The sequence below is a fragment of the Nyctereutes procyonoides genome, unplaced genomic scaffold (assembly GCF_905146905.1).
Source record: "Nyctereutes procyonoides isolate TBG_1078 unplaced genomic scaffold, NYPRO_anot_genome, whole genome shotgun sequence".
Lineage (NCBI taxonomy): Eukaryota > Metazoa > Chordata > Mammalia > Carnivora > Canidae > Nyctereutes > Nyctereutes procyonoides.
The window spans coordinates 70,001-94,903 of record NW_026575024.1 but is presented as its reverse complement, the minus strand read 5'-3'; the positions used below and the strand labels follow the sequence as shown (position 1 = coordinate 94,903).

Genomic DNA, 24,903 nt, shown 5'->3' with positions numbered 1-24,903 from the left:
GGCCCTGGGCCCTCTCCGGCGCAGGTGGGTTCCCCCGTCCACCTTTGCTCCAAGGTCCCCTCCGCGCCGCCCGCCAGGGCAGCCCCTGCCGTGACTCAGTGTCCATCACGCGGCCCTTCTGGCCCTTCCCCGGCTGGGCTCCGGGTGCTGCGCGGACAGCGGTGCTCGGGGCGCCGCCCTCCACCCCGCCCCGCGCCCCCCGGCCCCGCGCCCGGCGCCCGCCCGCCCCGCGGACCGCCCGCGAGGACCGCGCCGGGGCCCACCGGCAGCGCCGTTGCCCCTTTAAGCGCCAGGCCGGGGCGCACGCGCAGTCGGGCCGTTGCGCGCAGCTGCGCTGTGGGGCGGCGGATGTTTACGGCGGCGGCGGTCGGGGCGGCGGACGGGCGAGGGGCGCCGAGGAGCTGCAGGTCGCGGCCGGGCGGCCCGGTCTCGCGGCCCAGCCCGGAGGTAGAGCCGCCGCCGCCGGCCTCGGCCCGGCCTCCGGGGGCGGCGGCGTCTCCCGGATCCCCCCCTCCCGTGCGTCCTCCCCTCCCCCGGCCCCGCGCGCCCGCAGCCCCTCCGCGCCCCTCCCCTCCCCTCCGCGGCCGGCTCCCCCCTCCCTCCCCCTCCCCCCCCGCGGCCCTTAGCCGTCGCCCCTCCTCCCCCCTCCACCCCGGGCTCCCCGCGCGCCTCCCCCTCCCTTCCCCCTGGGTCGGCGACCTCTCCCGTCTCTGAGCTCCCCTCCTCCTCCCCTCCCTCTCCACCCCTTCCCCTCCCTCCCCTCTCCCCTCCCCCTCCCCGTCTCCTCCCTCCCCCCTCCCCTCCCCCCTAACCTCCTCCTCCCTCCTCCCCTCCCTCCTCCTCCTCTCCCTCAACCCTCCCCTCCTTTCCCCTCCCCCTCCCCTCCCCTCCCGCACCCCCCACTCCCCATCCCCCCCAACGCCTCGAGGTGTCGCTGTCCTCTGCTCCGCCCCGGGGTTGTCCCCTGCGCCCCGGGGTTTGTCCAGCAGCGGCGGGGCCTCCCGGGGTCTGTGTCCTGGTGCCCGGGGCTTACGCCATCCCGATCCCATCCCGCGCTTGACTGCGGACGTGCAGCCAGGCCCTAGCTCGCGGAGCAGGAAGCTGCGGGTCCCGGGGCGCCCGGGGGCTTAGCCGCGCGGCCTCCCGCCCTGGATCTTGCAGTTGTGAGTTCCAGCCGCGTGTTGGGTGTAGAGATTACTTAAAAAGGTTACTTAAAATTAAATCTCTAAAAAAAAAAAAAAAAAAAAAAAAAGGAAAAACCAACCCGAAACCAAAACAAAGCCGTAAAGGTAGCCCTTCCACGCCTCGGGGATGCCTGCGGGCCGGGGCTGACCTGGGGCGCCAGCCGCCTGACCTCGGGCCGACCTCGCGGAGCCGGGAGGAGGCCGCCTGGGCTGGGCCCCCGTGTTTCCCCCCGTAGGATGGGCCTCCCGAGTGGGGAGTGGGTGCTGCTCGGTCGGCCCTGGAAGGGGTCACCCACGTCTCCGCCTCCCCTTTGTTCATCGCAGGCCTGTAATGGTTTTCTTTTCTTTTTGGCAGAAGAGTGGCTGAAGTAACCAACTCCACTTGGGTGTCGAGTAGACTCATTCAAGAATTAGTGAAGTAAGGTTCCTATAAACTCAGACCTTGTGGCTGTGCTTGTGACTCCGCTTTACAGGTGGAGGAGGGCACCTGCGCGGAGGGTCGGTGCCGAGGCCCCGGGACCCACTTCAGCTTGTCCCTGGCCTGGGACGTCCCCGGGGGCGGGGGTGCTCGAGGCCGGGCCTGAGAACAGTTCAGGCCTTGAGTTCTAGGTGTCAGGAAGCTTTTCTGTGTTGAGTAGAACTTCTCGTCACCTACCGTGTCTCACCGACCCAGCTTTTATCAGGTCCAGGAATGGTGTATGTATACGTGGCGGCCTTTCAAGTATTTGAAAAAAAATCCCTCTACATGTGTTCCTTGCAGAGTTCTGGTTTTCAAGATGAGTCTGTTTCTTCTATTATTCTGCCGGCAGGAGGTGTGGCTTGGGTTCTGTTTTCTCAGGGCCTCCATCAGTTACGGGTGTGGTTGGACCGGCCCCTATTGTTAGGATGGAAAGACAACTTTCAGCGACAACCATCAGGAAACTAAAAATAAATAAATAAATAAACAAACAAATAAATAATTGCTTATTATTCACAGAACCTGGAAATTTTACCGCATACATGGGCCCACCAGTGAGGTGGAGGGCTGTGAAGAGCGCTCAAGGGAGCACAGGCCTGGGGTTCTGCTTGTATTGGGGTTGAGGGTGGGAGCCTAGGGCTTCTCAGGCTTGCTCTTTATTGGGGACTTAAAAGCAGAAGAGGGGATTTTTTTTTTTAATTTTTATTTATTTATGGTAGTCACAGAGAGAGAGAGAGAGAGAGAGGCAGAGACACAGGCAGAGGGAGAAGCAGGCTCCATGCACCGGGAGCCCGACGTGGGATTCGATCCCGGGTCTCCAGGATCGCGCCCTGGGCCAAAGGCAGGCGCCAAACGGCTGCGCCACCCAGGGATCCCAGAAGAGGGGATTTAAAGCATGGGTAGAGAAAAGACAAGTGTCCCAAAAAGTCTCTCATGGAAATCCTCTAAGATCTGATCTCAAACAAAGGACGCTCGGAGGGAGGTGGCCTGACTCTTCATGGCATTGAGTGGCAGGACACAAAGTATTTATTCCTCACCAATCAAAACTTGAGTCAGGCACTCCTGTTACAGAAAAGAGAAACCTTTGATGGCTTACGCTACAAGATCCTATTCCCCAGCTCATTTTCCACATGAAATTCCCTTGTGCATATTTCCCTTAAGTGATACTCAGGTTGGAACATGGCACTCCATGTTTGTCTGACAAACCCAGCATAGACTGGGGTCGCAAACACCCATTACAGATTCAGGCTGTACTGGCCCAGCTATAGCCTCCTTGGTTGGGTTGTCAATCATGAGGCCTTCCCATGCCCGCTGCTGCCCCCCGCCCCCACTGTGCTTGGCAGTTGGTTTTGGAAGGAGCAGTACGATAGTAAGGTGTCCTGTGGGACAGTTACCCAGAGTGGTGAATTACATTGAGGTTTACAAAGTATAATCAAGTACAGCATCCAAAAATTATTTCCCATTACTTGGAAAAATTGGATTTGACTAGACTATAGATCCAGATTTGTTTTGGCAAGGATATCTTTGAACCTGGGTGGGTCAGTAACAAGTAGTGATGGCGTTCAGTGTGAGGGAGTGATAGATGACCTGGCAAAGTTAATATTCTCAGACCCCGTAGATGGTGACACATCCTACCAATGGCAACAGAGAGGGTGACCACATTGTTAATTAGTCTGTCATTTGGGGCAAAGATTACCAACATGTTACGTGTTACAGAAGGTTTCTCCTTTGGGAATTTTTAAAAGCTGCATTTGGTGTGGGGTAAAGAATGGAGGCATTTGGCTAGACAGTCCTGGGTTTGAATTCTGGCTTTCCTTTCGCACACAGGTGTGTGATCATGAGCAAAATAACTGCTTGGTCCCAATTTACCTCCATGACCTCCTGTGACTGGGAGATTGTAGTTCTTTTTACTAAAGTTCTAGCTTTTGCATATGAATAAACTTTCAAAGTGAGGTGGAGTTGAAAATAAGTGATAGATGACTTAGTAGAAAATAAAATTTATCCAATCTAAAGTTAGTGTTCGCTTTCCAAAAATGGAATGATGGTATTGAGATGGGATGGTAGAGCATTATGCACATGAGATCCACCGTGGAAGCTGTGTGATTTCCAGGCCTTTTTGTAAATAGACCTTTAGACAGCGAACGCAACTCCACTTTTAAATGGTCACCTAAATGTAAGGTTACTGTCGGAGACTAGGGATGTAGACTGTAGCCTCAGAACTAAGTGGCTTATTGAAGATTAAAGGTGACCTCATTAGCACTTTATCCCATCGGCTAAGTTAACCGGCTGTGGACCATAACCTAACAAGGGCTCTGAAACAACTTGATGAGGTGAAAATCTAGTAATTAGACCATTCTGGTGATTTGGAAAGCATATTATTCAGCTCTAAAATCTTGATGAGAATGAACTGTTCAACCATGAAGTAGAAGAGCATTTATACTAAGCCCCACGTTTCACATACTTTGAGTATTTGTTGTGAGAAGCTGAAGATTATCATGTGTTCATTTTTATTCCTGGGAAAACCTCTCCCATCACAGTTGCCAGTCATGTGTGTGGGGTATGTGTATGGAATCTCTTCCCCCAGGATTTATGATTCTTGTTCTGCTGTTTGAAATCCAGAGGATTGTGAGGGGGAACACAATGATAGACTTTGTAATAATAAATTATAGTACGTTATTATGGAAGTCCTGAATCCGAAAATGTGTCCGTCTTTGTGAAGCCTGGTGTTTCCTGGTTTTCCCAGCAATTTATATCAAGTGTTTTGTAAAACATTACCATTTTATGTGAAGTAAAATCATTCTTTTGGAAAGAGTTACATGGGGTACATATAAAATTGGAGAAGATATTTTTATGGTTCATGAAGATGAGGTCCCTGTGAATTAGTTGGAGGCACATTGTATGTTAGCAGGTGGCTCAGAGGGCATCACATTGTTGCTTTTTTTTCTTGAAAGCAGTTGGGAAGAAGGTAAGCAATGTACCTTTTATTGTTAGAGGCAGAAAGATTGCATGACGTATACTTCCAAAGTGGGCATAGGATTCTTGTAGCAGCTATAGCCTGGAAACAGATTTCGTATTTGTTACAAATAAAATGTCACCATTGGTCCTTTTGGGTAAGAGTTTTGTTAGTGGTGTTTTTGCCAGAAATTTGTATATCCAAGTGAACAGATTGGATGCATTCCTTGACCTGGTATTTATGTGTCTGTGAGGGTGTAGAGTTGTCAGGTAAAATTTAGGACACCAGGTAAATGTGAAATTTAAATAGTGAATAATTTTATTGTTTGTTGTTTATTTCATTTTTTTTGCTTTTAAAGATTTATTTATCAAAACTCATCTGTAGCATTTGAAATATTCAAAGAGAAGTTAACACCATATGTATATTCTTTTTATGCTTATATCCAGTGACTTTGCCGTACGTGAATATATCCCTGTTGAGGCAGATTTATATTCAAGATAATTTTAATTCTAAATACCTGACTTTGTAGATTGACAACTTGTAGTAAAATACTGAGTTCATACTTTAATGATGTTTTCAGTTGTCGAATATGCATTAGCTACCTCAAGGTCATTTGAATTCGTTTGATATTATAAATTACAAGCTTACTTCTGGATGGAAATAATAGAATTTCATATTTAACTTTTTCCTTCTGAATTTGGGCTGGTGGGTGCTGACAAAATACATCCCATCTGTGATACTTTCAGAATTCAGAATTTGAAATTGGCATGTTACTAGAACTTTACTGTTGTGCTCTTACCGTCGATGTAAATAGCTTTTTAAAACATTTTTAATTACAGTATTGCCTAAGCGTGATCTTGAAGATGGGAGGTGCTGTGAGTGCTGGTGAAGACAACGATGAGCTGATAGACAATCTGAAGGAAGCACAGTACATCCGGACCGAGCTAGTAGAGCAAGCTTTCCGAGCTATCGACCGCGCAGATTATTATCTTGAAGAATTTAAGGAAAACGCTTATAAAGACTTGGCGTGGAAGCATGGAAACATCCACCTCTCGGCCCCTTGCATCTACTCAGAAGTGATGGAAGCCCTCGACCTGCAGCCAGGGCTCTCCTTCTTAAACCTGGGCAGTGGCACGGGCTACCTCAGCTCGATGGTGGGGCTCATTCTAGGTAAATGCGGGGAGTGTGGGAGAGGCGAGTCTGCTGGCAGTGTTTCCTCTGTAGGGACCTTGTCTCATTGCCGTTGGCCTTCTGAGCCGTGGTCTGGGTCTGGTATCGTTTATATGGAGTCATCGGTGGGCTGGTGAAGGGAGGGCTTCAGGTTTAGGAGGAGGGACTCCTCTTCCCTCCCCGCTGCCACCGGTACTTCCACTGCCTGTGCAGCACACCCTCCTTCTGGACAACAGAGCACCTCAAGAATTGTGTAAATCGGGGCCTTACAGTGATTTTTTTGTTTAATACAATCACCCAGCCTGCCTTGTCACTCTTTCTGTAAACTAAGTTTAAAGTTCCCTGGAACTTAAAGTTCTTCCAGGCAGTGTGAATAAATTCCAGGGATGGAAAGAATTTCACAGTTTTTGCCTCTTTTCCCAAATAAGTTGTAAGGCTGCACATGGGAATTGGCTTTTTTTTTTTTTTAAATTGGCATTTTTGTTATTGAAACAACAGTACCAGACAATTGAGGGTTTAGGTGTCTGCTTTTAGAGTAGAGGTAGAACGGTTTTGCCAGAGGAGTAACGGGCTCACCTGTGCTTTAAAAGATTTCTCTCAAGAGGAAGCAGGGCTGGGACTGCTGCAGCATCTGTGAGAGAGGGTGGCATCCAGACCGCAGGTGCAGGTGCTAGATGTCCTGTTTTTAGTCGTCACCATGGACGCCACCACTTTGTTTCTTTATGGTTGTTAGAGAAAATCTTAACTGTAACAGTTGATTTTTGTGAGTATGGAATCAAATTTTTGGTTCTTTATAAGTTTGAAGACTTTGGCGAAGTTTTGAGACTGATCATATGACTTTAGACTATAGATTGTTATCCTCAAATATATAGGTTTATTTGTGTTTTGTTTTTTTAAAGCTAAATACTTTTTGAACTTAATTTGTCTTGGATTGAGACTGCTTTGGGAATAGCTCAGGTTATGTATCATTGTAGACTTAGGGAAGGGTGATTCCCTCCAGTGGGGCAGAGAAATTGGGGGAGCTAAGGATGAGATGCTGTTTTGGGGAGACTAGGTTAGAAATGCTATTGAAAAGAACTGAGATGCTCAGTTCTTACAGTAAATGTGAGGTGACCTGTTGGCACTTGACATTGCCTAGGAATTAGAAAGAAATGGCTTCTCTTCTCTGAGTGCCCTGTTTGCTGGGAATGTAATTAGATGTTGAGATGGGGAGAGATCTAAAGGAAGGAAGGAAAACTCTTTGGGGGTTGCAGTGGATACTCTGTAATGCTGTGATGTATTTTAAGGAGGTGACTGGAGTTTCCTTTCCCGGGTAGACCTCTTGCATTTGCAGGGAGGAGGCTGCACGCACTGGACTGGCATCTCTGTCTGGATACCACATGTTCTGGGCCACCCTCCCCCGTTTATTCCGCCTTCAGCATTGCTTCATGCACATCACTCCAGAGCTGATGTGAGGCCTGGAGTCTGACTCTTTTTTGAACCCACCTGCCTTTCTGCCTGGCCCTGAACTTTATCCCTTTTGTGCCGCACACGGCTGACCTGAAAGTGCTGTGAGATTAGGGAGTGGAGTGCCCTCCCTGGAGGGTGGGGGGCACGGGGGCTTGAGGTCTGGCTTCAGTGCCATGGCCCTCCTGTGTCAATTCTGACTCTTCGCGTGTGCTCCCTCCCCTCATAGTCCTCTTTTTATTGGGGTGCGTTGGGGGCTGTGTGTTATTGCTCTATTTGGTGTTAATGCTTTTTGGGGATAGGACCTGTGTTCTCTATCTATTATTGGAGTTAACTGCTTAATAGGTGTTGATAAAGGGTGAGGGGCTAATGAAACTATGATGACTGAGAAAGTAAAGGTGCTGCTAGCTAGAGAGCAGTGGGGATGAAAGTCAGGGACTTGACAGAGGGTCTTGAAGTTGGATAATTTGGATTTGATGTTGTAAATAGTGAAAATGTGACTTCTCAGGTAGGGTGTGTTTTAATCAGAGAATGTTTTAGCAGCAGGTGTGCCTTTGACAGATGTTGAGGGAGGAGAGCCCCAGATGAGTTGTCCAGGTGGTGGAGAGGGAAGCCTTGGCCTGGGGTGGCTGCTGTGCTGTCAGGGGACCAGGTAAGCCCAAGTGGCAAAATGTAAAGATACGGAAGCACAGATGGTTGCTTATTTTCTAGTATTTCTGTTGGACTGTAGGGTTAGGTGCTGCACTGTGACTTCAGTGTATCTGTCTAGTAAATCAGTTTTACTTGCCCTGTTGATTTTTACATGGAGATATTTAAAAATGGCTGCATAAGTTAATCTGCAGTGAATGAACAAGTGTGAGGTGTGGAGCTTGGTGAATTGTTCTGTAAGTATTCACCTTCATACAAGCACCACCCAGAACGAAGTATGGAGTAGAATCAGCATCCCAGAAGCTCTCATGCTGCCCTTCTGCCTCCAGGGAGGAGAGCGCTGCTTTGTCCTCCATCATCACAAATAGGCATTGCCTGTTTTTGACCTTAATATAAATGGATTACCACAACAAAGAGACTCATCTAAGCTGTTAGTAGATCTCACCCAGAGGCAGTTTTATATGGAGGGAACACCTTTACTGTTAAGTGGGCTTGTAACTGTTCTCACCAATTTATTGCCGATTATTGATAAATTTCCTTAGATATAAAAAATGTTTCATTGTAACTTGGCTATATTTTATTTCTTTTATTTAAATTTTTTTGAAGACCTTATTTATTTAAGAGAGAGAAAGTGTGTGCATGAGTGGGAGGGGGGCAGAGGGAGAGCAGGAGAGAGAATCTGCAGCAGACTCCAAGCTGAGTCTGAGCCTGACATGGGGCTTGAACCTGCGACCTTGAGATCATGACTTGAGCTGAAATCAAGAGTCGGACATTCAGTTGACTGAGCCACTCAGGAACCCCAGTTATAGTTTTATTTTAATGATTATCAAAATAATTGTGTCCCTATTTGACTGTTTTAGTGACCTTTTGTGTAACATAGTCCTGAGTACAGTTTCATTTGGAAATACATTTTTCTTCTTCAATTTATTAGTAAGATCTTGAATTATTGGTTGTAGATCTTGGCTTTTTTACGTCTTCAAATAATTCTTTAACAGTTTGAGAGCCGAGTGACCCAGGTTTAGGAAGCTGTGGAGTTGGTAATTTCAAAGAAACCAGTATTTACAATGTGATGAGCATAGTGTACCCTGCATATTTAAAGATTAGCTTGAGTGATTTAGGTCTGATAATGTGGTTAGACCTCAAAATCTCGTGAATTTCTTCATGTAGTTATACATGCTGAATCTGGTGCATTGCAGCTGATAAAATAGAAATAAAGGGTAAAATTCTTGCCCTAGTTCTAAAAGTTTTCTTATTCTGAAACATTTTAGGTCCTTTTGGTGTGAACCACGGGGTTGAACTCCATTCAGATGTAATAGAATATGCAAGGCAGAAGCTGGACTTCTTTATTAGAACCAGCGACAGCTTTGACAAGTAAGATCAAATACTACCCTTGGATTGCTGTGTGAATTACAATTTAAAATTTGTATTAGATGGGAGAAATAAATGTATTAGTGTTCATATACCAGCAAACACGATTCAGCTTTGGCAGGAGAACCAGGGGTATATGCATATGCTATTATTTTTTAAATCTTTTGTGCTTTTGAGGGCTTCAGGTTCTTTTTAACTATGATACCAGGGAAAGGTGATTTTTCACCAACATAAGAGAAGGAAATAGAGTGTTCATTTTACTCAATTTTCATGTTTCCAACACAGGAAACATTTTATCACCTAATAGTTTCAAAAACAGAATTGTTGGATTTGTTTTTATTTTTTTATTTTATTTTTTTTTTTGGATTTGTTTTTAAACAGTATATATAAGTACCTCTTGCCATTTTTATTTAAGGCATTAAAATTCTTATTTTGGGGTTTAACATTTTTTAGAAATACCAAGTGTAGTCTTCTTTGATTTTACTTGTTTTTATATTTTATTTTTTTAAAGATTCATGTATTTATTAGAGAGAGAGTACACATGCACACAAGTGCAGGAGTGGGACAGAGGGAGAGGGAGAGAGAGAATCTCAGGGGGACTTCCTGCTGAGTGTGGAGCCCGATACAACACTGGGCTCGGTCTCGTGACCCTGAGATCATGACCTGAGCTGAAAGAGTTGGGTGCTTAACTGGCTGAGCCACCCGGGTGCCCCTCATTTTACTTGTTTTTGGTAGATCTTAAGTAAGGTAATGATTTATAAAAAGAGAGCAAAGACAGTGATGATTGGAGGGTCGATGATTTAAGCCTGGATCACGTTTATGATGTTCACTTTCATAATAGGAAGTCTGGCTCTGTCCGTTATATCACTATCGGATTGTTCAAGGAGAACATAACCTGTGGTTAGTATAGATTTACTGTATAGACTTGCTACAGGTGATCTATTCAGTTATGGAAAATATTTTTTTGCTTTTAGATTTGACTTCTGTGAACCTTCCTTTGTTACTGGCAATTGCCTGGAGATTTCTCCAGATTGTTCTCAGTACGATCGTGTGTACTGTGGAGCTGGTGTGCAGAAAGAGCATGAAGAGTACATGAAGAGTCTTCTCAAAGTAGGAGGCATCCTTGTCATGCCACTGGAAGAGAAGGTCAGACCCCTGTCATAACTGACATGCTTAACTGTTGGCCAAGGTCTGTGCCAAGAAGTTGACATACATTTTTCCTTGCGTTTCTCATGACCATTCCCTCCCCCTCACAGATGAGGACATGGGCAGGGACAGGTCACACAGATAGCCTTGCTTGGGCGAGGGCACCCTGGAGCCCGTGCTGTAAAACCTGCCCCTCACCCCCTTTCTGGCTCCTTATCTCTCCCCCCTCTCTCCCACCTCCCTCCCTTCCCCCACAGCTGTTCTAGTATGGTTCTTCTATTGTTAGAATTACATATAAAAATCATGAGAGTAACTCTATTCTAATTGTTAAAATCTGTGACAGTGAGTGTTACACAGGAGTCCCTTCCTTAGGAGGGATCTCGTCTCAGTCTGTTTGGTCATGCATGTTTCTGTATGTTGTTGCTATTGTGCTTCCTTGAGAAACACACGTTGTAATCAATAAGAAGATGAATCAGACCCGAATTAGTCATCAGGAATAATGTCTCCATCACAAAGAACTAGGGAAAAATGGAAGTGATAAAAATTAGGAGACTGTACATTTTTACATTTTTGTGTGATTTTCTGCTATTTAAAAATGTTACCATTTATTATTATTTTTTTTTTTTATAAATTAATTTTTATTGGTGTTCAATTTACCAACATACAGAATAACACCCAGTGCTCATCCCGTCAAGTGTCCCCCTCCGTGCCCGTCACCCATTCACCCCCACCCCCCGCCCTCCTCCCCTTCCACCACCCCTAGTTCATTTCCCAGAGTTAGAAGTCTTTATGTTCTGTGTCCCTTTCTGATATCTCCCACACATTTCTTCTCCCTTCCCTTATATTCCCCTTCACTATTATTCATATTCCCCAAATGAGTGAGAACATACACTGTTTGTCCTTCTCCGATTGACTTACTTCACTCAGCAAAAATGTTACCATTTAATTTATTTTGTTTAAAAAGTAATCATTCATTGTAGAAAATCCAGAACATATAAAATTGTTCACAATCTCCACCTTAAGCCATATTAGCGTATGATTCTTATAGTTTGTACCCTCTTCCAAGAAGGTTTAGAATTTACGATGTTTTACTAAATTCATGAGATAATTTTCAGCCATGTGACATTCCAGATCATCATTTTGAGTGCTTATATAGTATCCTGTGGGTTTGTTGACCATAGTGTGTCCTCTGGCTCCTGGAATTGCACGTGAGGCTGCATGTGTCATGTTCTGTTACTTACTGTTACATGCAGGCAGTAGTGGATATCACTAAGGAAAGCAATATTTTTATCCATAAGTATTTCAGTGTGTATCTATAAAAGATAAGGGTTCTATTTTTTAGATATCACAAAACCATTATTAACCTAAAAAATTACCAGTAATTTCTTGGCTAGCTAGTGTTCAGATTTTCCTGATTGTCTCAAAATTTGTTTGAATAGCTTATTTGAATGGGGCTCCATTTAAGATTGCAAGATGTCTTGCATTTCATTGGTCCTTCTCTTTTTTCTTTTTAAAGATTTTATTATTATTTATTTTTTAAAGATTTTATTTATTTATTCACAAGAGATGCACAGAGGGAGAAAGAGAGGCAGAGACACAGGCAGAGGGAGAAGCAGGCTCCATGCAGGGAGCCCGACGTGGGACTCGATCCGGGGTCTCCAAGGATCACGCCCTGGGCTGAAGGTGGCGCTAAACCGCTGAGCCCCCGGGGCTGCCCTAAAGATTTTATTTTTAAGTAATCTCTGCACCCGGCCTGGGGCTTGAACTCATGACCTGAAGAGCAGCAGTTGCACGCTTCACTCACTGACTGAGCCAGCCAGGAACCCTTGGCTTATATATCTCTTAAGTGTTTATAACTTCTCCTTGTTTTGTTCTTCACTTTTTCCTTACAATATACTTGTTGAAGAAATCAGGTCATTTGTCTTACAGTTTCCTGTAGTCTGGATTTGGAGATTACACAGCCCTGTGGTGATGTTTTACATATTCTTTCTGTTCCCTATTTTCACTATAAATTGTTAGTTGGATCTAAAGACTTGCTTAGTTTCCAGTTTGACTTAATTTTGGGGGGAGGAGGGGTACAAGAATACTTACTTACCAGGTGTTACACCTCCATAAGAGGCATATCATGTCTGTTGTTTCTCTTTTCCCGACGCTGTCGGTGCTATTGTGGTCCATCCATTATCTCATTAAGGGATGCAGAATAATACATTCTGATTCCGTCACTTCTCTTCATTTAGTACCTCAAATTATTTTTTCTTTTAATTTTAATTCCAGTATAGTTAACGTACAGTATTATATTTTAAATGTATAATACGCTGATTTAACACTTGGATATGTCACTCAGTGCTCATCAACATCTGTGTCCTCTGAACCCCCTTTACCTCTTTCCCCATCCCCCCCCCACTCACTTCCTCTCTGGTGACTATGGGTTTGTTCTCTGTAGGTATATTTTTTTTGGTTTGTCTCTGTCTCTCTTTTTTTCCTTTGTTCATTTGTTGTGTTTTTAAAATTCCACATGTGAGTGAAACTAGTGGTATTTGTTTTTCTCTGACTGGCTTATTTTGCTTAACCTTATACCCTCTAGCTCCGTCCGTGTTGTTGCAAGTGGCCAGATTTCATTCTTCTTTATGGCCAAATAATATTTCATTGTGTGTATACACACACAGACACATACACACATGTCTTCTTTATCAATTTGTCGATCCTTGGACACTTGGGCTGCTTCCATATAATGGCTACTGTAGATAATGCTGTGATAAACATCAGGGTACACATATCCCTTTGAATTAGTGTTTTCATATTCTTTGGGTAAATACCTAGTGTAATTGCTGGGTCGCAGGGTAGCTCTATTTTTAACTTTTTGAGGAACCTCCACACTGTTTTCCAGAGTTTGCATTCCCACCAATGGTGCAGGAGAGTTCTTTTTTCTCTGCACCCTCACCAACACTTCTTTCCTGTGTTGTTGATTTTAGTCATTCCGACAGGTGTGAGGTGGATATCTCTGTGGGTTTTTTTGTTCTGTTTTGTTTAAGATTTATTTATTTTAGAGAGAGAGAGAGAAAGCATGAGCAGGAGGGGCAGAGGAGAGGAAGAGAGAATCTCACGCAGACTCCATGCTGAGTGAGGGCTCGATCTCATGACTCTGAGGCTATGACCTGAGTTGAAACCAAGAACTGGATGCTCAACCGACTGAGCCACCCAGGCACCCCTCATTGTGCTTTTGATTCGCATTTCTTTGATGATGAGTGATATTGAGCATCTTTTCACGTGAGTGTGGGCCATCTGGATTCTTCTTTGGAGAAATGTGTATTCATGTCTTCTGCCCATTTTTAAATTGGATTGTTTGGTTTTTGGGTGTTGAGTTGTATAAGTTCTTCATATAATTTAGATACTAATCTTTTATCAGATATGTTATTTGTAATATCTTCCCCCACTCAGTAGGTTGTCTTTTAGCTTTGTTGGTTGTTTGCTGCGTAGACGCTTTCTATTTTGATGTGATCTCAATAGTTTATTTTTGCTTCTGTTTCCCTTGCCTCAGGGGACCTATCCAGAAAAATGTTGATACAACTGTTGTCAGAGACATTACTGCCTGTGCTCTCTTCTAGGATTTTTATGGTCTCAGGTATCATGTTTAGGTCCTTAATCTATTTCTTGTCTTTGTGTCATCTTCCCTTTCTTTCATCAGTATTTTATAATTTTCAAAGTAGAGGTGTTTCACCTCCTTTTTAAGTTTATGTCTAGATATTTCATTATTTTTGGTGCAATTGTAAATGGGATTGTTAATTTCTGTTTCTGCTGCATCATCATTAGTGTATAGAAATACAGTGGATTTCTGCACAATGATTTTGTATCCTGCCACTTTATAGTACCTGGAACACTTAATGTAAAGAGAAACATTCTTATCAATTATTTGGTCACCCTAGGTATACTTTATAAGGAGAGGCTGGATAAATTCTGATTCTTAAGCTCTGTTTATCAGTTTCCTCAATAATCTGGTTCTCTAGCATCAGTTAAAGGTGATGGATAGGAAGATTTTGTTTGTTTTCTACTGGCGGTGTGAATTCATGGATATAGACATACTTAATATTTTAATCATTGTTTGATTCTTAATGAAGTTTAAGATTTCCTATCTTGGTCAGTAGGGCTCTTGGGCTCTGATATAACCTCAGTGGTTTTGTTACTTGCTGGTAAGAAAAGATGTTCCACACTCATTTTGTGTATTTTGTACCACAAAATTAGAATTAACCATTTTTGAGGATCCTTGTTAATTTTAAGTTTAGTGGGAAATAGTGTTTTTAGAGGGCAAAAGTGGGGCCTTTGTTGGAATCTGTGAGGCTGGGTTTGTCGGGTCAGTTTTTTCAGTGGAACTCTGGAGCTGAGAAGTTCACCCCCATACACACACACGCACGCACACACGTTTTTGTTGGTTTGGTTTTTGGACATGAAACACATCATAGGTTTATATTGGTACTTGAGCTCAGATGCAGGACCAGAGGGTTTTTCTGACTTCTTCTGTCTTACAACAGCATCATTTTGTCCCATACTGGAAGGCTGGGTCTCTCACTGCCCTCAGATTGCCTGGATATTCTCCTGGGGATGTACAAATTCATATGTTTTATTTATTTATTTTAAAAATATTTTATTTTATTTATTCATGAGAGACACAGAGAGAGAGGCAGAGACATAGGCAGAGAGAGAAGCAGGCTCCCTGCAGGGAGCCCAATGTGGGACTTGATCCCGGGACCCCGGGATCACACCCTGGGCCGAAGGCAGATGCACAGCCACTGAGCTACCCAGGCGTCCCAAATTTGTATGTTTTAAAGTCACTGGAAATAATGCTTCCCTGTGAGGTTACACTGCCAGCCTGACTTACAGCTTATTTATTTTCAATGTTTAGGGACTTCCATTTTAGGTTTTATAACTTTGTGAGATATTTACAAAATTTCAAAATCTAAATAATGAATACTCACAGAATTTTTAGATGTATGTACCCTCCACTTTACCTGTAGGTAACAACTTTGTTTTTGGTCTATCTGTTTATTCAAATAATATATAAGCAAACACACTTTTTTTTTCAAACTTTACTTAAGTGGGGCTGCCTGGGTGTCTCAGCGGTTTAGTGCAGCCTTCAGCCCAGGGCGTGACCCTGGAGACCCAGGATCCAGTCCCACATCGGGCTCCCTGCATGGAGCCAGCTTCTCCCTCTGCCTGTGTGTCTCTGCCTCTCTGTCTCCCTGTGTCTTTCGTGAATAAATAAAGTCTTAAAAAGAAACCCCAAAAACTTAAGTGAAGATATGCACGTTTTTTCCCATTCCGTGTATTCATCCAAACATACGAAGTAAGAATTGATAGTTTTAGGTTTTATATGTCATTTATTGTTCATTTTAAGTATTTGATGTTTGGCATAAATAGAAATTCTTTTTTAGGGATCCCTGGGTGGCGCAGCGGTTTAGCGCCTGCCTTTGGCCCAGGGCGCGATCCTGGAGACCCGGGATCGAATCCCATGTCGGGCTCCCGGTGCATGGAGCCTGCTTCTCCCTCTGCCTATGTCTCTCCCTCTCTCTCTCACTGTGTGCCTATCATAAATAAATAAAAAAAAATTAAAAAAAAGAAAAAAAATTCTTTTTTATGTCTATATTTTGTTTATTTAAAAATGTTCTTTGTTGGTATATGAGAATGTGATATTTTTGATGAGTATGTGGGTTCTTTCTACCCTTTTGCTGTTTATAAGTAGTGCTACTTTGAAGAGGCTGTGCATAGACATGTTTGTGGATATTCTTTATTTTAATCTTTGTCTACACCCATGACCTCTTTCAGGTGCAGTCTCAGAAGCAAAAGTGCTTGATTAGACTCTGTATTTTAACTTTCGCCTACTGCCTTTCCAGAGGCTTTGCTCTCAGCAGCACAGGACAGGAGTCATCCATACCCTTGCCGACAGCCAACAGCTTCTTGCTATCATTGTTGTAGATGGCAAGGCTAGATGTCCCCATGTTTGCTCTTCTTTCTCAGAATATTGTCTTAAATATGTCTTTATTTAAATTGTTATTATTAGTTTTTAAAAGATTTATTTATTTGATATATATAGAAAGAGTCCCGGATCAGACTCCCCACTGAGCGCAGAGCTTGGAGCCAGATGCGGGGCATGATCCCACCACCTTGAGATCATGACTTGATCCGCAGTCAAGAGTTGGCCACTTAACCGACTGAGCCACCCAGGTGCCCCTTTACTTAACTTATTTTAGAAATCTTTGTTGTATCAGAAAAATAAGTCAGACACTTTATTGGAATTGTGTTATGTGTATATTAATTTGAGGATCATAGACATGTTTTCAGTATCCATCTCCTTGTCTGGAACATGGAATATGGATTTATAGTTTTCCTTTAGGGTTCACACATTATTTATTGATGGTTTTTAAATATTTGATGTTTATTATAATTAGAACTTCAGCTTTAAAAAGATGTTTTTTAAAAAGAAGTTTTTGGGAGGGGGGTGCCTGGATGACTCAGCTGGTTAAGCACCTGCCTTCGGCTTCAGGTCATGATCTCGGAGTCCTGGACTTGAGCTCTGCTCCGTGGGGAGTCTGCTTCTCCCTCTCCTTCTCCCCCCACCACCCCACTCCCTCCCCCTGCCTGCTTGTACTTTCTTTTTCTGAATTGAATAAATAAAATCTTTAAAAAATGAATTAAAAAATAGTTTTGCTGGTACACAAGAATGTGAGTGACTTACTGATGTTTATCTAGTATGTGGCTACTTTAATGCTTTCAGTTCTAAGATTCATGACATAGAATCATAGTTTTTAGAGGATTTGCTGGCTTAGGTATTTTTAGACAAGAGTGTATAATCTTAACATGTCAAAGCCAAGCAAAAATAACACCGTGACCTGCTTGGGCCTTTCAGAAACTGGCACCATCACACAGAACATACAAGAGGGCCATGTTGTCTAACTAGGTTCTTTGGTACCCCTAATACTGTGACTTGTAAGAAATGTTTTGATGACCTTCACTGCCAGTCTTTGTGTTGTGGTGATGTCACATAGAAACCCACCCTCAAGGAAGTCACTGTGAAACTGCAGCAGTAGCCGCTGTTGGCTATGTGGTCACCTTGTTGCAAGAAGATCTTTTTGTTTCTGTCCTCCAGAAACAATAGCCTGAGGTCCTTGCAGGTGGTCCTGAATGTGAATGTCTTTAATGACTTTGACTTTAGAACACCCACCAGCCCCTTACTGTTGGCACTGACTCTTGAGGAGAGCCCAGGGAAGTTGTCTCCTCTGATTGTCTCTTCTTATCCTTTGACTTCTTTTCTTTAACATACGCATTTCTTGTAAACAAATTAGGTCTGGAGGCTTTGAGCATATTCAGGCAAAATGTACTTGCAATAATATTAATACGTTATGTGTACTTCATGTCACATCACACGTGGGGCCACTTTTGTCATGATTTTGTCATAATTAGCATATCTGTGTTTTTTTAGTTTGTATGTAGGAATGATTAAATATAAAGTAACAGTAGCCAGATCTTTGAATATTCTCATTTTCTCTCTGGGGCAGTTGACTAAGATAACACGAACTGGTCCTTCTGCTTGGGAAACCAAAAAGATTCTGGCTGTGTCTTTTGCTCCTCTGATCCAGCCTTGTCACTCAGAGTCTGGAAAATCAAGACTTGTCCAATTACGTAAGTACAAAGACCCTTACTTATCTTTTAGATCTTTTTAAAAATCGCATTAGATTTGAAGAGAATGAAAAATTATAAGGAGCTGTAATGGGTTTTCAGCCTGTTTTAGGTTACTTTTGCCTTTTAAATCTGCAGGAATTATTGCTGGTCATGCCATTGAAAGCAGAAGACTCCCATGAGAAGGAGTTAATTCTGCTGTGTGGGGAGGTGTCACAGAGAGAGTGTGGTTCCAGCACCACTCAGCCAGAGGACTCAGAGTCATGGGGACCCTTTTCTCCTTGGGGCTACCTTGTGGGGTACATGTTTCAGCGGGTCTGTGGTGTGTGGTAGGAGGCTTACCCTGCAGCCTTACCTGGCTAGTCCATGCCTTCAACTCCTTCCGGATGTGGGCCCAGAAAGAGCGAACAGCAGGGCCAGCATTTATCCGGATACTGTTTTGTAATTTAAATAGAAATTTACGCGGCAATGAGAATTGCAAATGATTTTATTTAAGGTAAAGCTGTTCAGCATGGATTCTGCATTCTGATCATTTAGAAAATTTGTAAAATGCATGAAAAGGGAAAAAAAATCACCACGATCTTACCACCCAAAGATAATACATGTTGGCAAATTCCTTCCAGTATTTTTTTTTTAATTTCTTTTTTTTTTTAAATTTATTTATTTATTTATGATAGTCACAGAAAGAGAGAGGCAGAGACACAGGCAGAGGGAGAAGCAGGCTCCATGCACCGGGAGCCTGATGTGGGATTCGATCCCGGGTCTCCAGGATCGCGCCCTGGGCCAAAGGCAGGCGCCAAACCGCTGCGCCACCCAGGGATCCCCAGTATTTTTTTTTTTAATTTGTGAGGAATCATTTGTTAGATAGTAATGCTCTGCCTTGGTCTCTGCTAAGTGGAGGTCACATGCTATAGAGATGCGGTCTGTGAAATGTGGTTATGAGCAGCAGTGGAATACCGAAAGGGGCTGAGAGGGGCCAGGGAGGGTTTGACAGAAGATGGGACATTTTGGGTGAAAATGGAGTGTCTGAAGAGAGAAGAAAGGGAGAAAAAGCATGAGCAGAGGCTGATGGGGACTTTGCACATGCGTGCTCCGTGGTGTGGTCCGGGTGGGGGTGTATAGGAGAAACTAGCCCACTACGTAGGTTAGACTTGAGTTTATCATGGAGGCTGTGGAAAGCCGCCAGATGTGTGGTGCTTCTGTCTTCTGGGTGACCCTGGTGGCCGAGTGAAGGGTGAATTTGTTGTGTTCCCTGGGAATCTCCCCAGGAGAAGCTAACATAGCTCGCAATCAGACAGGGCGTGGCCTTGCAGAACACGGCCCAAGTGTCAGGAGGTGAGGCCATAGTCGGTGCATCCATGAGGCTTCTTGGTGTTTGGTTGAAAAAAAGACAAGCCTCTTGGTGTGAGCGCTTGATTGGGTCTGGGTGAGAGTTACGACAGCACGGAGGGTAGTACCCTGAGATGCCAGCTTTGAGGCCAGAACTTTAGAGCGAATGCTGAATGATAAATAATCGTGATGTTGTTTATGGTTCCTGAGGTGAACAGTCCAGTTATTTGTAACTTTGTCTTCCTGGGCCAGAGTTTTCTAAAGTAGCAAAGTTGTGTCCGTGGAGGCAGTGGCAACTATGGTGGAAGGGATTTCAGAGCAGGCACTTAGGGTCTTTCTGAGGAAGGGTGTAGACCTAGGTAGATGTGGGTCCCAGGGCGGCTCGGGACTCCAGTCAGGACTAGATCAGAGCCTTGGGGGCCGCTGCCCAGTGTCTGTTACTGGAACCACAGCATGGATGTCAAAGCAAGGATTGATAGGCACACAGTAGGGGAAATAGAATCAGCCCCTGAGGGAACATTATAGCCAAGGTGGAGGGAGAGCTGGCAGGAAAGAATTGGGCCAAGTCCGTTCCCTTCCAGCGGCACCTGGGGGAGAGCCAGAGAGGCCAGCATTTGCTGGCCGAAGGTCTGGCCACCCGTGAAGGAGTTGGTTCAGCAGACTGAGGGGTGAGCAAGGAAAGGTGGGTGTAGTGAGCAGAGAGTCATGGTTGTGGTGTTGCGTCATGGGGCAAGTGCTGGAGCCTGTTTTGGACAACAAGGAGGAGACGGTTGAGCAGGAGAGGAGGCCTGGTGTGGACACAGGGAAAAGGTGCCGAGAGCCCGGGGCCCCGGTGCTTCCCAGGGCTCCTGTGGAACAGGGAGCATTGCATGGGATTCTGTGTAGGCCTCTCTGATATGTATTAACTGTTACAGTCAACCTACGAGTCCTCCCTGTATTGTACATGGTCTTCTTTTGGGGAGAAGTTGGGTACTGGAGGGAAAAAAGTGATGGTGGCTTTGAGCATACTATATTTAACACACAACTCCTAATCTCTCCGCATTCAAGACAAAGCTCTTGTCACGTGTGTACCACCTGCGTTAAATTGAGTTGGACTTTAATTACCAGATTTTATTTTTCCTTAGTAGGCTTTGGAGTTTTTGTACTTATTAAAAATGTTTTGGATTTGCTTTTCTCTAATAAGAAAAAGGAACAAATAATCTGTAAAGTACTGCGAAAATGTAAAGATAGATAAAAGAATTCTGGAGGCCTACGTTTTCTGTGTTCCCATTGGATGACCTTGAACCCAGAATCGAGTACAGTAAACAGAGTCATGAACCTGGCTGTCCAAGAACCAAAGTGCTGCAACCCAGGGTTTTCTTCTGCTTCTGACTGATGAGACAAACGGACTTTCTTCCTTTCCTCATTTAAGTTTGGGGTTAGTCTGTTTGAAAATCCCTTTTGAGAAGGACCACGTGCATGCACGTTAGAACTGTGATTGACATTAGCCAGATGCTCCCCTATGCTCGCGCTGTAAATAGCCCCGTGAATGGCAGTGACCGGTGGGCTTTCCAGAGTCAGGGCCCTGTCCTGTGTGGGTCGCTCACACACGAGGTTGACACTCTCCTCCTTTGCTCCACAGCGCCGCTGGCCGTGCGAAGCCTCCAGGACCTGGCTCGCATTGCCATCCGGGCCACCATTAAAAAGGTCATCCGTCAGGAGACGGTGAGCAGTGGCGGAAACGGACTGAAGAACACTCCCAGGGCCAAACGCAGGAGAGTGCGCCGCCGCCGCATGGAGACCATCGTCTTTTTGGACAAAGAGGTATTTGCCAGTCGGATCTCCAGCCCCTCTGATGACAACAGCTGTGAGGACTTGGAAGAGGAACAGCGGGAGGAGGACAAGGCCCCCCCGGAAACGAAGCCAGCCCCGCCAGTGAACTTCCTGCGCGAGAAGGTCCTGAGCCTCCCCCTGCCCGATCCCCTGAAATACTACCTGCTGTACTACCGAGAGAAGTAAGTCTGCGGGCACCGATTGGAGGCAGAGCCGAAGGCTGTGCCCCTCGCCCTCGCCGGGGCACGTGGGCACATGCTGTGGGGAAGGAGGTGCAGTCCTCTCCACCTTTCTGTTTTCAGTTTGTTCTTGGTTTTCCTCTAGAATTCCCACTCATTGGTATCATTTCAGCAAACATAATCTGACAAACGCAAGGTGCATAGGAGAATGTTTTCTCAAAAGGGAGAGCATCTCCTGGAGAAGGGTGTTTGCTTTTTGCTCTGGTGAAACTCTGACCTCTGCGCGCAGAGACTGCTTTGGTGACCGTCTCCCACCCAAGACACACATGTCTGCGTTACTCATGAAGCAGTGAAGTTGAAAGTAACCTGTGTTGCTTATAAAATGTGAAAGAAAGCACAAATTTGCAAGTGTGTAAAGTCTTTCCTGGGTGTGACACACCTGTGTCCAAGTTAGAACTTTATAGTACCAACCTCCTAATTACTGGCGCTGAGCCCCACTCACCCTTTTAGTTCTCTGGAGGGGGGAAGATTATTGAAAAGCTCTCCTTTATTTTAAATGAATGTGATTAAATCTTAATGTGAGTTTTCGATTGTAATTTTAAAAGAAGGAAATTGTGATGGGGAGGAGGAATAAAAGTATCAAACTGCCAGATGGCTCTCTCGAATTCTGAAATAATCCAAGGAATATTTTCTGACACCTTTTCTTACCTTTAGAAGAACGAGTGGCAGATAATTCCTTAGAACAGACTCAACAATGAAACAGGTGTTGTGTGTAATAAGCTTTTACCCCAAGGGTAGGTAGGGATGACTGGTTGACCCAAGCTTGAATATGCTAATGGGCACCTAAGGCATCGATGTGCTCCATCCTCAAAACAGGTGGAAAGTATTCATTAAAAATGCAGGAACTGCATTGGGGACAATGTTACAGACAGCCTGTGCTGTTTTTAAACTTCAGTTGGCTATTTTTCTGTAATCACATTAGAATACTGATTAATAGATTTTATCTTTTATAATTCTGGAGAAAAAGACGTGTTTTCTAATTTTTCTTAATAACAAATATGTGTATTTTAGTAGCTCCATTGCGTCAGAATAACGGTGACTTGTGAAGCCTACCTTCTCCAGGCCCTTCGGGTGGAGCGCGGTCTGTGTTGACCAAGTTCTGGGTTAGAAGAGGAGGCCGCCTGTCAGTTAGATGGCAGGATGTTTTCAAGTTACATTGGTCATTCCAAAACATTGGTTCTTTTCAGACTCACTTTTTGTACCCAAAGAAAAGAATGGTGTAAGACGTTAACAGGAAACTCAAACTCCGAGTGCTGATGTAGGGTCAGTCATGACTAGTTTTATCCCTTAGCCTCTTGGATGTTGCTGAGCTTGAGTGTCTCTCTGGTTTCACCAGCTGAACCGAGTTCTGGTTGTTTATTTATTTATTTAAAAAATTTTTAGACCTTTTCTTCTTTCTTAAGTAAGTGAATCATTTTTTCCACAGGATACTGTGTGCATGCGTAGCTGGGAAAACATGTCTACTGCCCTAGACTTGAAAATGTAATCCTTTGTAAAGACAGTTACTTCGTGGTCGTTTTTAACCTGGCTTTTAATTGAAGGTCAAGCATCCTTGTCTCAGAAGCGCATGGTTTATGTTTACTTGCGGTCACTTCTAGTGTGCACATCTTTGCTGACGTCATTCTAATTGATATGTAGCAATCTCTGCAATACGTGGACATTAGGAGCATAATGTTAAATACATGATATTTGTGAAATCTGTTATACCAGGTGAGGTGGCTTGACTAAGTTTTTTAATTGTATATGGATTTTATTTTTTTAAACCACATTTGCTTTTATGCTAGACTGTAAAAACTCTTCATAATGCATAAGACATGTTTTTCCCTGTATATGTCAAACCTTTCCTAACATTTGTGTTGTATTTACATGTTGTCATTTTGTGATGTTTAAACCAGAATTTGGTTAAAAGTTTATATAGATATAATATATGTGAAATAGTTTGGTGTTTATCTTATACATGTAGAGAAGAATTATAAATGGGTTTTCCTGGGCTGAAGGGCCCCTCACCAGAGTCCAGTATGATGCACTACTACTACTATCTGTTTCCTGACAGATGTGTCGTCTGTAACCCCTATATTGTAAACCACATTCTAGACAACTGTTGACTTTTATGTTTTGAGAAGTATGTATTTCTGTATGTGATTTTTGTCTTGAAAGTAGTAAAGCCATAGACGTGCAAAGGAAATATCAAATGTATAAATATCAAAGTATGTAACGTAAAAATCAGCTGTGTATGTAAAAATGCTTTTGCCAGTCTGGACCTTTTCAGGGAATTAATGCCAGAAATTTCAAACAAAGATTTCAGTGAGCAGATATACATTGGATAAATAGAAAGGGTATCAATAAACATAGTGACGGCACTTCAGCCTTCTTGGCATGGCTTGTGTTTCCTGTGTGGGATTGAAATTCTTGACTACATATTTTCCAAAAATCTTTAAAAATAAACTTTTTCTTTATTACAAGCTTGTGTTTTCTATCACTGTGTTATTGCCTCCTTCTGTACCATGCTGATATACTTAGGGAAGACACTTATTTTTTTAAAAGATTTATTTATTTGAGAGAGGGCATGTACAGGTGGGGGGAGGGGCGGAGGGAAGAGGGAAAGAATCCCAAGAAGACTCCGTGCTGAGCATGGAGCCCAATGCGGGGCTCTGTCCCATGACCATGAGATCATGACCTGAGCTGAAACCAAGAGTCGGATGTTCAACCAGCTGTGTCACCCAGATGACATTATTTTTAACTAACGCGTAGTTTGAACGGCAAAATGGAAAAGCAGTAGCTCGGACTCCATGAGACTATGTGTCTCAAGGATGTTTCTGGTTAGCTTTCTGGCACAATTTTCCTATTTTGTAAAAATGTTGGAAGATAATTGGGTAAATGGTAACATATCTTCCATGGTAGCAAGGGATGAGGGTTAGGGTGCCAGTGAGAATTTAGGTTTAGGGCTGGATTTAGGGGGTCAGGGACCAGGTGCCAGGGCCATGTGTTAGCCAGGATTTGGGGACAGAGTAAGGGGTAGTGTTGAGGATCAGACTGCTTGCTGATTGTTTTAATATATTTGGACTGCTAAAACAACTTTTATTTTGGGTGACAAATTAAAAAATACTGTTTATTAACAGTATAAATTCATTTCTCATAGTTGCTGAGGTGGGAAGTCTGAGATCAGAGTGCTGACTTGGTTGAGTGAGGGCCCTCTTCGTAGAGGCACATTCCTTGTATCTTCACATGTAGGGAATGGCTTAAGGTCTCTTATAAATAGGGGGAAAATCCCATTCATGAGGACTCTATCCTCATCTCCTAATCACCTCCCAAAGGCATCCTGTTCTAACATCATATCAGGCATTAGGATTCCAACGTGTGAATTTTGGGGGAACAAACATTCAGACCATAGCACTGGACCTTTTATATTGACCTTTACTCTTTTAAAAAAGCTGTATTTTCCCAATCAAGGTACTGGAATGAAGGGCTCTATTTCAGTTGGAA

The 24,903-nt window shown here is 43.9% G+C and overlaps 1 protein-coding gene across 3 annotated transcripts; it reads left to right on the top strand.

Annotated features, from left to right (window-relative positions):
• The first annotated feature begins 322 nt into the window (after positions 1–322).
• Positions 323–23,882, top strand: PCMTD2 (protein-L-isoaspartate (D-aspartate) O-methyltransferase domain containing 2). Of its 3 annotated transcripts, none has more exons than XM_055302150.1 (7): positions 323–447; positions 1,540–1,602; positions 5,434–5,764; positions 9,127–9,229; positions 10,201–10,372; positions 17,920–18,043; positions 20,991–23,882. In XM_055302150.1, exons 3-7 carry the CDS (start codon positions 5,458–5,460, stop codon positions 21,365–21,367), a joined length of 1,083 nt encoding a protein of 360 aa, XP_055158125.1. In that variant the 5' UTR covers positions 323–447; positions 1,540–1,602; positions 5,434–5,457; the 3' UTR covers positions 21,368–23,882. The 3 variants fall into 3 exon arrangements, with proteins under 3 accessions (XP_055158125.1, XP_055158116.1, XP_055158134.1); XM_055302141.1 differs by having other exon boundaries at positions 352–516; XM_055302159.1 differs by lacking the exon at positions 323–447 and adding an exon at positions 903–1,163.
• The last annotated feature ends 1,021 nt before the right edge of the window (positions 23,883–24,903 follow it).

Excerpts from the sequence above, each read along its gene's own strand:
- PCMTD2 (XM_055302150.1), top strand. The coding sequence starts at position 5,458 with ATGGGAGGTGCTGTGAGTGCTGGTGAAGACAACGATGAGCTGATAGAC. Across the intron at positions 9,230-10,200 it reads ACCAGCGACAGCTTTGACAA|ATTTGACTTCTGTGAACCTT; the intron begins GTAAGATCAAAT and ends TTTTGCTTTTAG. Across the intron at positions 10,373-17,919 it reads TCATGCCACTGGAAGAGAAG|TTGACTAAGATAACACGAAC; the intron begins GTCAGACCCCTG and ends TCTCTGGGGCAG.